This window comes from Carcharodon carcharias, chromosome 8, assembly GCF_017639515.1.
Source record: "Carcharodon carcharias isolate sCarCar2 chromosome 8, sCarCar2.pri, whole genome shotgun sequence".
Taxonomy (NCBI): domain Eukaryota; kingdom Metazoa; phylum Chordata; class Chondrichthyes; order Lamniformes; family Lamnidae; genus Carcharodon; species Carcharodon carcharias.
This window is the reverse complement of record NC_054474.1, coordinates 169,179,595-169,192,317: the sequence shown is the minus strand read 5'-3', so window position 1 is coordinate 169,192,317 and position 12,723 is coordinate 169,179,595. Positions and strand designations below refer to the sequence as shown.

At 40.3% G+C, this 12,723-nt stretch overlaps 1 protein-coding gene across 2 annotated transcripts in view; it reads right to left on the bottom strand.

Annotated features, from left to right (window-relative positions):
• The window catches only part of golga1 (golgin A1), a 65,330-nt gene that overhangs the window by 51,957 nt on the left and 650 nt on the right, over positions 1-12,723 (bottom strand). The window contains exons 2-3 of one of the 2 annotated variants that reach the window (XM_041194116.1): positions 7,991-8,320; positions 2,032-2,122 (exon numbers count right to left, since the gene is read on the bottom strand). In XM_041194116.1, the coding sequence (XP_041050050.1) occupies positions 2,032-2,122; positions 7,991-8,122 (223 nt within the window). In that variant the 5' untranslated portion in view covers positions 8,123-8,320. Of the gene's footprint in view, positions 1-2,031; positions 2,123-7,990; positions 8,321-12,723 lie in introns of those variants that run through there. The other variant, XM_041194117.1, reaches the window with a different exon arrangement.

Sequence of the window (12,723 nt, the reverse complement as noted above, 5' to 3'; positions counted from 1 at the left end):
AATCTTGCCTCATACTGATTAAAGGAATGTCACCGCCACTGTCCGAAAAATTAAAGTGGGCCAAGCCGGCTAAGCAAAGGCAGGAAATACACATCCCTTCATTATCAGTTTCCCATGCGAGGCCTTATCAAAAGCCTTGCTGAAGTCCAAGTAGACTACGTCAAATGCATTGCCCTCATCTACACACCTGGTCACCTCTTCGAAAAATTCAATCCAATTAGTCAGACGTGAGCTCCCCTTAACAAAACCAAGCTGACTGTCCTTGATTAATCCCTGCCTCTCCAAGTGTAGATTAATTCTGTCCCTCAGAATTGCTTCCAATAGTTTCCCCGCCACTGAGGTTAGACTGACTGGCCCATAGTTCCCTGGTTTATCCCTTCCTCCCTTCTTGAATAACGGTCCCACATTGATTGTCCTCCAGTCTTATTCTGCAACACAGAGCTCAAGTTGTGCTGGAATTTGATATAGTGTATTTCCTTGCTTTAATGTCAGAGTGCATAGTCAAACCAACATACAAGAGGCTGGATTTCTAAGCTGAGGGGTGGGTTCCCTGCATCCCATCGTGAAAGTCAGGGGCGAGCCTGCCTTTGCTTAGCTGGCTTGCCCCACTTTAAGTTTTTGGGCAATGGTGGTGACATTCCTTTAATCAGTATGAGGCAGGATTTCCATCCATCTCCAGGAGGTAGTCCGCCTCAAAGAGCTGCCAGCCAACTGGAGGCAGACAGCTCTGCCACTAAATGACGGTACATTTAGATCAGCAAGACTGCTCGGTGAAAGCAAGGTTGGACTTCAGGAGGACACCAGTCTGATAACTCTTAAAACTTTCTCGGGGAACCTTGTGATACAGGATGCTAACTGAAGAACTTGGTTTTATATAGCTAGCAGTTGGCAGTCTTCACATAACAGCAGGAGCTGGTGCTGCAGGTAGGCCAAGGTGGTGGCGTTCAGCCATCAACTCAGATATTCAGGTACATCTGGAGTCCTGCTGGGGCCAAGCTGATAGTGGGGTGGGGAAGGGGAATGTAGATGTAGGGAGGCAAAAACTGTGAGGTGGGCCTCTGATTATCATCAGAGGTGGGCAGGAGGCATTCCTTCCCCTTTAACTGGCCATCAGCCCACAGGGTTAAACCTGTCAGACTGCACGTTGAGCACTGGCCTCTCCCACTGCCCATAAATCAGAGTGGCAGCAGGATGAGGACCTTAATTGGACATTATACAAATATATTTTTCATAATTTTTGGCAAATTATCAAGATACTTTAGGCTGAAATAAATGCTTGATAAATATTAACTTACAGCACATCTCTAAAATATCTAGCAAGAACAAAACCCTATTAAAAGTTTAAAATGATTACAAGCTTACAACATTCTACCTGTTTAAGTAGGAAAACCTATTAGGCCTTCATTTAAAAATGCACACACTACAACTACAGCTACAGTATAGCATAGCACAATGAGGTGAAATACGTAGTATTCTATGGGTATGACTGTGATTCTAGTGACCAAAGGTGGCAATATCACACCTGTGAGGAACAGATGATGTACGCATCAATAAAAGGAAAATTTGAGTATTGCCTTTGACCCTATCCAACATTATGGACAGAACAAATAGAATACTGTACTGAAACAAAATACAGGTCTTAAGTTACTCACTGCCAGAGACTTTACAAAAAAAGGGAAAAAATCAAAACTAATTTGGAATAATTATAGATTATTTAGTTGATATATTTCTTCCATTTAGACAATAAAGAGAGACAGCATCACATTATTTTCAAAATTCCATACAAGTCAGAACTCAAACTATTGCTGTATTCCGCATGAATGATGCTTTACAAACAAATTAATCATTCTAACCAGCAAAATCAAATTTATAGAAAATAATCACTAACTTCTTAAAAGGTAAATTTAGTGAAATAATTTCAACATGAAATACTCCTCTGTTTTAAAATTCTTAGGAGAAATTTTAATGCAGCAATAAAACATAATGGCAAATGTAACATGCCAACTGAAACTTGCAGATTAAAGCAGGTACCTGACAGCTTCACTTCCAACTTTCGAACTTGGTCATTTCGCCGCAACAGCTGAGACAACAGGTCCTCTCGGGAACAGCTACTGTCAGAAGCCTTACAAAAGAAGGTGGGGGGAGAAGTTAAAAAAAAACTGGGATAAATACTGATTAAAATGGCTCATATTTCTCCTATTTAAACTACGTAATAAAGAAATACAGATGGCCGTAATTTACTTTAACCAAATTAGAAGCGTGCTCCTTCCAATGCAGTGATCTAAAACCCTTCTCTAATCCCTTTCTGTGCCTCTATTATGTTTTTGCAAGTACAATGCCTATTGGACACAGTGCTCTATGTGTTACTTCAATTTACTGAATACCAACAATACTTGCTTGGACTTTCTCAACATACAATAACTGCATCGCAAACCGATGACCCATCCATTGAAGGCATCAGCTGTTGAATTTAGGTCTTTTCCTGATCCACCATACTGCATAATTAATTAAGCTTCATTAAGTTGCTTATTATTAATTTAAAAGCACTAGTTCAAATTTTGGCATCAAAAACTGGCAATCAGGAAGAAATGTTTGGATTCAAAACCCTAAGGTAAATTTGGGGCCGGATGGTGGGGAATAAAAATTGGTATTTATTTGAACCATCACCAAAACTCAATAAAGCAAACAAAAGTATAACCCACAGCTATTTTCACAGCTAACAGAAACATCTTTTTTAGGGCTCACTGACTTTTCTGGCTGGCTTGTTTTCATAGCTAGATCTATGGACAAAAACAACAGGAAAAGCACAATCACACTAAATGGTAGTCTTATAAAATAGGTCTCACATTTGAAGATGTGCTAAAACAGTGTTCTCCAACATGCTCACCACAAGGCATTCAGCCATGGATATACAGCAAATTGATGCTCTCCATTTTTAAAACCACACACTAGGTTGTGTTAAAGTTGCAGCAGTGGTCACTCACTCAACCGCTATATGCCAACTGACCCTAAATGAGCAAGGAAGAATCAACCATGTTTCTGTTAGACAGGAGTCGCATATCTGTCACACTGCGACTATTTTTATCAAAATATAGTTCAGTTGTTAAGTTTCTAGTGACCTGGAAGCTGAAGGGCCATTTGCTCAAATGAGATAAGAAAAACTGTGTGCCGTTTATTACCTTCACTGTTTCTGTTCTCTCTGGGTGCCTCTAAATGATGCTGCCTTTAGATCAGCAGGACTGCTCTGTGAAGCACTGTAAAAGCAAGGTTGGACTTTGGAAGGACACCTGTCTGATAACTCTTAAAGCTTTCTTGGGGAACCTAGTGACACAGGATGCCAACTGAAGAACTTGGTTTTGTATAGCTAGTAGTTGGCAGTCTTCACATAACAGCCAACACGTGGCTGAAAACGAGGATTGAAATGTACAATTTTGGCAAGTCGGAGCAGTGCAGCAACATCCAAATCTGTTTAATCAACATCCTAATAGATCTGGTGAAACAAGTGATTGAAAGGAATAGGGCTTTATTGGAATAAAAGGAGAGATTACAAGAGGTTGGCCACAAGCCAAAAGTCTAGAAATGCTCAGACACTGCATTTGGGAATGGCAGGCGACAGCGTGCAAGCAAGGCAAGAGTCGGAACACAGAGGCCAATACGTAGAGATATGTTGCTCCTTGTCCATTGTCCCCAAGTCACTAATAAATCAATTCCTATAGTAACAGTTTACTCTTGAAGGAATTTGTTTTATTGAAATAAACTGGAGCTACGCTGTCGGATACCGAATATTTTAGTTAACAGATTGCTACCACCCTTTGAGAGTGCATACAGAAGGCTTGCTTTGCGGAGCAGTTGGATTGCAAAATCCTTTTGAAGCTGTTCTCCCAGCCCTGACAGCGAGTGTATCAGTCTCGATTGCTGATGGTTTGAAACTTTAAATCTATTTTGAAAAGACTGCCCACTTGTTTTATTAATATTGCATATATTTTGCCACCATATTGTGGCAAATATGGTGACCTGATCGCCACAAGTTTGGCGACCACTGAAATCCTATTGGACAAAAACTGTGGTAAAGTGCATAAGTACAGGAGAAAAGCAGGGTTGAACATGTGAGCTTGGTACAATTTGAAGTGAAGAGTACAAAACATACATGTATTTGAGACTTTCAATTTTAGACTGAATTGCCATTAAGTCTACCACCATTTTTGTCATGATCGTTGCAGATGTAACCTTTATTCCACATAGAAAAACTCATTTGAAATACAAATGCATGTGACAAAAATGCTGAAAGTCTCAATTTCCTTTGGGCAGAAAAATCAAGCCCAGCGATGTGCACACATTACATCCATGACTCAGTATGCCACCTGTAGCACAAATTGCATATGCTGAAATCACATATGCAAAGCACACCTATTGCTGGAGCTGTGACTAGATAAGAAAAAAGGAATTTTCAGTGTTTTTAGGCAATTTTAGGTGAAAATAAAAAGAGTTGGAAAGTGGGATTAAAATGAGCGACTAGTTTCTTTTTCCACTTTTTTGGCCAGCACAGACATGATTGACCGAATGGCCTCTTGTTATACCATTAACTTTTCTATGGTTCTAAAAAATAGGGACCTATGGCGAAAATCAATGATAAAGATTTAAAGAATATGTCTTTAAATTTTTCTAATTTTAGCACGAAAGTATTTATCATAAATATAAGATGGTCATTAACAAACCCAACAGGGAATTCAGAAGCAATTTCTTTTACCAGGATGTTGAGAATGCAGAATTCACTACCACAAGATATAGTCGACATGAATAGCGTAGAATGGTTTAAGGGGAAGCTAGACAAATGCATGGAGGAAAAAGGAATAGAAGGAAACGTTGATGAGGTAGGGTGAAGAGGGTAGGAGGCGGCTCGTACATAAACACTGGCATGGACATGTTGGGCCAAATGGTCTGTTTCTGTCCTATATATTAGAATAATCATTCATCTACCTATTGTTTATGCCTGTGTAGATCTTTCTGACCTTTGAACAATAACAGAAATAACCATACAAATTTATTCACAGAAGGGAGCCATTCAGCCTGTGATAGCTGTAGTAGCTCTTTGCTAAAATAATGATTGAGTGTGACTCAAGTCTTGGGTGGGGTTATTCTAAACTAGGGAAATTGATTCTAACAAACCTGGTTAGGTCATTCTTCACATATGATTGTCTACTGCTTTCTCAAGAGCTGCAGTAGACAAGAAAAAACAAAGTTGAACAGTTTGACATTAGAGTCAAATTCATTATAGCACATAAAGAGGCAATGTAATAGTACAATGTTTAAACAATGATTCTTACAATTAGGATAATTTATACTTACTATCCCCTGCACGCTGCTCCCTTTCTTACTGATGCAAAATGCCATTTGTTGCAGGTCCCTCTCCAAAAACATACCAGTTTCACAATGTTTCTAATTTATAAATTAGTCTGTATAACAACACCAGAATTCTCATCTGCAATCTAGAAGTGAAGTCAACACTTGTTTCATGAATGCAGAGCAATTACGCATTCTAGTCTTAAGAGATCTCTACCTTATAACCTGTTTCACATGATGTAATATTCCAGTCTTCAAAAAACATTGCACCAGGACTTACTGTGAGCAGGACCACAGGGAATTCCCAAATGCATTTTGAAAACATCCATTTATGATTTTTTTTTTGAAGTAATCAAAATTGTGATCTAAAGGATTTAGAGACTGATTTGTCTCAAGGGCACTATGGAGATGTCACAGACATGGAAAAATTGTCGAAATCCAATTACAAAGTGGTCACAATTAGGGGCTAGCCCATGTACCAAGCCAGAGTTGTCTGAGCACAGAAAAACACCTCCAAATATTATATGAAAGGGCCATCCAGTATCTATACCAGCAAGGAGCCACAATGTAGTCATAGACACTTCTTTCATCTAGGTTCATCTTTCATCAAACAACTGCATCGCTATTAAATCTAGAATGCATAGTCTTGCAAATTCAAATACCTGAAAACAAACTAAACAGGAGGATTATGCCCTTCAGGATTACCAAATATAATTCAATAATAAAATCTAAATGAGTCATACATGCCTGTGAAGCAATGTACCTGAAGCAAGAGAAGCCTGCAATGTGTTCATTAATATCTTGTTGTTTCAGTCAGAGAGTGAACAAACAAAAAAAGCATTCAACTGGCCCTCTTAAGATCAGAATACTAAAAATAAAAATAGGTTTAGTTTTTCCTTACTTGTGACATGCATTTAATAGTGCAGAATGTTTATTTCAGGAGTACTTGTGAAAAGAAAGAACTCCTTTAACAACCAATTCCAAAATACTAACATACTTCATATTCCAGATTACCAATAAAGCACAGTAAAACAATCAATTTGCATCAGGTGCATGGATAAGGAGCTAGAGGGTACTGAGATGTCTGTAAGAACTTTACATATCAAGACTAGTTGTGATTCTTTCAGTATGATTCAAGGTCAGAGATCAATATTATTTATAAATACCATGGGTATTTTATGTACATGACCAGCAGCAGATGCGGCGAGCCAGTCAAAAAGTCTGTTGACTTTAGTGGCACCAGTAAATCCTGCCAGCAGCTTTACTTTGATTGGGCAAGACATTGCCCTAAGGAATGAACATCACTTACTTTGTTTAGCCAAAACAGGTGCAATTGTGTGTACATGTTCTGTCTGCAAAAAAAAAACAGGGCCCTGTATATTAATATATGTAGCTTCCAGTACATGCAAATGTGCCATGCTGCAGCACATTTGTGTGTACTGGAAGCTACATATATTAAATACACAGGGCCCTGTTTTTTGCAGATAGAAAGAACATGTGTACAGCCAAACAAAATAAGTGAAAGCCATTCACGGGTTCATTCCTCAGGGCAATGCCTTGACCAGAGTCAAGCTGCCTGGTTTAAATGTCAAACAATGCTTAGCAGTTAACTGTCAGTCACCATTGACTGGTGCATTCTCTATGGCAACACCTCTACCAATCAGAGTTCACTTGCCAACCAATCAACAATCTCTTCTCACATAGTTTAAGTTGTTGCTTCCCCTGACATTGGTATTCTTGCGATTGTCCTGATGAGTGCAAAACGAAAAGCTTTGACAAAATGTCTTTTTTCAGCAATACTCTAGTTCTGTACTACCAAACAACTAAATAAAATTAGTTTCTCAGGGCTAGTGAGGCTGTTCAGCAGTAATTATAAACTTAGTACACTGTTAAAACTCAGTTACACATCATTCAACAATGTATAACTTTGCAAAGGCTTTTACAGTGTGACTAAAAGTGTTAGATGCAGGTTTTTGTCAATTTTGTGATTTCCATTTGATCACAGTCTGGGGAAACTTTCAACTGTTCACCCTATGGAGTAGTGCAGAATCATCAAGCAGCAACTTTCCGCATTTAATTGCGCACGAGGACCTCAGAGGTTGCTATCTGTTTCAGAGGTGCAATAATGGCTGATGTTGGCAGTTTCATTATCATTACTACTGCAAAATCCAGATCATGGAATCATAAAAACTGTAGCACAGAATAAGGCTGTTCTGATGCTAGTTTTTACTAATATTCTTTTACATTTCTCCTTCTAGAAAGCATCTAAAAGCACACCAATTCACAGAATTTAATTGTTTTTCATCACCTGTGTTTTACAACTACATACATCAGAAAGACAGCCTCCTCAGCCCAAAGGCCAGAGCCTCTACTGTACAACAGATTTACAAACAACATTGATGGAACTACATTCTTACATTGCTGTCTCCAACATTAGAAAGCTACATAGGTACAAAATAAATGCCTCACAAAGCATGTTAAAAAATGTTCCTATTATATACTTTAAAAGCAATAAGAGGCAGACTGCAGGCAGCTGTGACTGATGATGAAGCCTGATGAAAACACCCCCCCTGTCCACAAAGCCCCTTCCAGAATCTCATCCTTAGACATACCAAATAATCTACGGAATTATAGAAATCACCATACGTACAATATCATCTCCTGAGTCAGCTCCTACTGAGGTGATGGAGTCTCTGCTGACCGATCTTGGAATCCGTCCCATACCAGGCCGTGAGGTGTTGCCTGCCTCGTCAGTGATCTTCTTTTTCAGTTTTGCAAACATAGCTCCAAATCACCCAATGACAAAATTGCTTCAAGTACCAAGTGCTTTAAGTTTATGTGGAGCCTCAGAGATGGACTTGGAAGGAAAAGCGTGACTGTACTTCAGAAAACAATGCACTCTGTTTGGCTCTTAGCTGCTCCTAAAAGTCTCACTTTTATAGCCCACTGCAAAATAATCCATAGCATCAGTAATAAGCACCTATCAGGCAAAAAGAAATACATTAGATCAGGAAAATAACATTTCGACTGATTTAAGTGTAATTACAGAAATAACATCGAAAACATTTTGAAGTTTCAATAGTCTACACAACTGGGGTTTCATAACTAACTGTGAAGTCCACTGCAAATCTACAGAAAACCACAAGATTTTTTTTTCTGCTCCCCATGCAGCTTTAGAAGAGACTGGGAAGCTGAAGGCAACATTGAAGCACGTAAACAGCAGGAAATGGGTGTGGAAAGGAAATTAAGGAAATTCAAGACATTTCAAAATCATTGCCCTCTGACCCTAAGTTGAGCCCTCCCCCGTCCCACTCCCGCTCCCTAACAGGCAGGTAGAGTCTTGGTTTAATGTCCTATGTAAAAGAGGGCATTTCTGACAATTCAGTTCTCCTTCTGTGCTACGCTTAAGTGTAAATCTGGACTACTTGAAATCTCTGAAATGGAGATTTAAATCACAACTTTCTAGCTCAAACTTGAAAGTGCCATACAACAAGGATTTTTCTTTTATTCAATCATGGGATGTAGGTGTCACTAGCTAGGCCAGCATTTAATTGTTCAGAGGGCATTTAAGAGTCAACCACATTGCTGTGGGTCTGGAGTCACATGTAGGCCAGACCAGGTAAGGATGGCAGATTTCCTTTCCTAAAGGACATTAATGAACCAGATAGAATTTTATGACAATCAACAATGGTTTCATGGTCGTTAGATTTTTAATCCAGATTTTTAAATTTAATTCAAATTTCGCCATCTGCCGTGGTGGGATTCAAACTCAGGTCCCCAGCATTACTCTGGGTCTCTGGAATACTAGTCCAGTGACAACACCACTAGGTCACCGCCTCCTTTGAAAGCAGAAAAGCAGGTGCTGGGAGCTTATACCCAAGCTCAGTGTCAGTACCAAGAATTAAGTGGCACTTTTCATTTTACTTACATTGGACCAAAGTACAGACAAGATCGGTTTGCATTGCCTTTTTGGTTTTGTATTCTCACATTCTATTCCCCATCAAACATTGCTGATAGATGCTTTGCTCCAAGAACTCTGCTTTGCTAGTGAGCATAACTGTTGGATGTGCTATTTTCACTTGTCTTCCTTTAGGGAAGAAGCACTTTGTCTCTGCTATTCCCCTTCATCGCAAATTATTAGTCATCTGATCATGATGAGTAGGAACCACATCTAATATTCTACATTACAGTACTACTCACATTATCTTTACTGAAAGAAAACACTTGACCGAAGAGGGAACAAATAAATGAACTTGAGGCGGATTAGTTGAGGAAAGTGCAAATGGATAAGTTAGATTTTACAAAGCTCTCAAAATTCAGGAATCGTGCCTTTGGATTATATTCCCATTATTCAAGGCAAAGGAGGGAAAAATCAGGTAGATATAGATCTGTCACTTGAAATTCAATTGTGGGGAGCTTCCTAGGCTATATTATGAGATAGAAAGACTCAGTCCTTGGACAAATATCAACAGATCAGAGACAAATCTAGTTGAACTTTTGAGAACCATGGATGACAGGGATATTCAGGATACGATGGGAAGGAAAAGAGAGGCAGGTACAAAGGAAGCAAATCATTAGAGCCATTAGTGGAGGACAGAATGTGCAGGGTGGAGCTTAAGAAAGCAATTAGGAGAGCAAAGAGGGGATATGAGAAAGCTCTGGCTGGTAAAAGTTGGGAAAATCCTAAGATATTCTATAAGTATACCAATGGAAAGGGGATAACCAGAGGAAGAGTAGGGCCCATTAGGGACTAAGGGGGCAATCTATGGGTGGACCCAGAGAACATCGGTAACACACTTTGAAAGGAGTAATTTGACAAGGAAGTATTCAATGAATGGCATGACAGTAGGAAGTTCTGAGGAACAAAGCGACCTTGGTGTGTGTGTCCACAGATCTCTGAAGGGAGAGGGGCATGTTAGTGGGGTGGAGAAAAAGTCATATGGAACACTTGCTTTTATCAATCAAGGCATAGATTACAAAAGTAGGGAGATCACGTTGGAGTTGTATGGAACCTTGGTGAGGCCACAGCTGGAGTACTGTGTGCAGTTCTGGTCGCCACATTATAGGAAGGATGTGATTGCACTGGAGAGGGTGCAGAGGAGATTCACCAGGATGTTGCCTGGGATGAAACATTTAAGTTATTGAGAGGTTGTATAGACTTGGGTTGTTTTCATTGGAGCAGAGAAGACTGAGAGGCAACCTGATCGAGGTGTACAAGATTATGTGGGGAATGGACAGGGTGGATAGGGAGCAGCTGTTCCCCTTAGTTGAAGGTCAGTCACGAGGGGACATAAGTTCAAGGTGAGGGGCAGGAGGTTTGGGGGATGGGAGGAAAAACTTTTTTACCCAGAGGGTGGTGACGATCTGGAATGCGCTGCCAGGGAGGGTGGTGGAGGCGGGTTGCCTCACATCCTTTAAAAAGTACCTGGATGAGCACTTGGCACTTCATAACATTCAAGGCTATGGGCCAATTGCTGATAAATGGGATTAGGTAGGTAGATCAGGCATTTCTCACGTGTCGGTGCAGACTCGATGGGCCGAAGGGCCTCTTCTGCACTGTGTGATTCTGTGAAGTCATTAGCATGGTGGATAGAAGTAGTCTATTTGGACTTCCAGAGGCATTTGATAAAGTTCCACACAAGACATCACTGGCGAAATCAGAAGGCCATATTACTGGAGGCAAGATGGCAGCATGTGTCAACAATGGCTAGGAGGCAGGAAAAGAGAAGTAGGGATAAAAGATTCCATCTTTGGTTCGTAACTGGTGTTCCTCAGTGATCCGTATTGAGGCCTCAGCTTTACAATATAAATATTAAAGACTTGGATAAGGGAATAGCAGGTTGCATATTCATTTTTTCCAAATGGTATTAAATTAGGATGCACAGCAAGTGTGGGAATAGAGCCATAGACAGTGGGCAAAACTACAGCAGATACAATTCTGTGGAGAAGTGAAACAAAACAAAAAGTGCTGGAAAAACTCAACATATCTGGCAGCATTTGTGGAGAGAGAAACAGAGTTAATGTTTTGAGTCCAATATGACTCTTCTTCAAAAGAAGTGCAGAAGTATCTTGTTATTCCTTTTGGATCTGAGAAACAAAAATCTGAATATTTTCTTAATGGTTAGAGGCTAAGAGCTGTGAAGGAGTTTAGAGATTTGGGTGCCCATGCACTCAAATCACTAAAAGCCAGCACACAGATGCACGGTAATTCTAAAAGGTTCCTCTCCAATTGTACAGCCTCATTTCAATTTGCCCTATCCTCTTCTTCTTTGCTCAAATTTTTCCCCATGTATTAAGGTTGTCAGAGTACAATGTGACAGGTCTAGAAATAATCCAAAATCTTGCCAACTAGTCAATTTGCAAGCGGCAAAACTGTTCATACAGGCACATCAGTTAATCTTATGAAAGATGTTAATACAAACATTTTCATTAAGAGTAAAATGGACAAAAACTATACCAAATAAGCAGCAAGCCTAATATTTAGTTTCAGATTTTTGTATTGGAACATTGGGCCACGTCTGCCAACGCCAACAGTGGTAGAGTTGTTGCGTCCACCACTGTTACACTTTAGGACCCATCAGAAGCCCTGGCACAGGCACAAGCACTAATTTCCCAGGAAGTTTAAACTTATGGACTGTTTTGTGCTGCATGATACTTAACCAGATACTCACCCTAGAATCTCTGGTGTAACTCAGTAATAAAAAAGCAGAACCCCAAAACATCCCTCACCCCTACACCTCCCAACCCCTGTGACCCAACCCGTCACTAAAGTCCACTGAAAACCTGGAGGTGCTCACCCAAATACGGCAGTTGATGTCGCAAAAAATAAAAAAAAATGGGGGGGGGGGGGGGGGGGGTGTCCTCTTCGCTCCTCCCTCTTGGCCGTATTTGTCGGACGGCCGGGCGGAAGCGACTCAGCCGCAGCCGGGACTGGACATCCCGACTGGAAAGGGGGGAGGGGGGAAGAGAGGGAGGGAGAGCACCGCGGTCTTGCCAGTATCGCCACTGACTGGACGATCTGTAGTCATTGTAACGGTGGCTACAGTTCGAAAGTACTCCACTGGCTGCAAAAGCGCTTTGGGATTTTCTGGTGTTTGTGAAAAGTGCTGTATAAATGCAAGTCTGTGGTGGAATCTAGAAAGACTGGCGCAGAAGTTGTCTTGGATTTTTTTTTTGGGGGGGGGGGGGAATCACTTGAGAAGTTAAAGGGAATCCATTTAGTCAGGAATTAAAAATAAATTCAGTTCCGAACATAAGTGGGGCTTTAGGTAAAATCGTGAACTGTGTAATTCCTTCCGTGTAGTCACCAAAAAAAAAAAATCTTGCCATTGTAATTATCATAAACAATTTCAGGAGCTTCCCATAACCCGGAAAAAGTCTTCA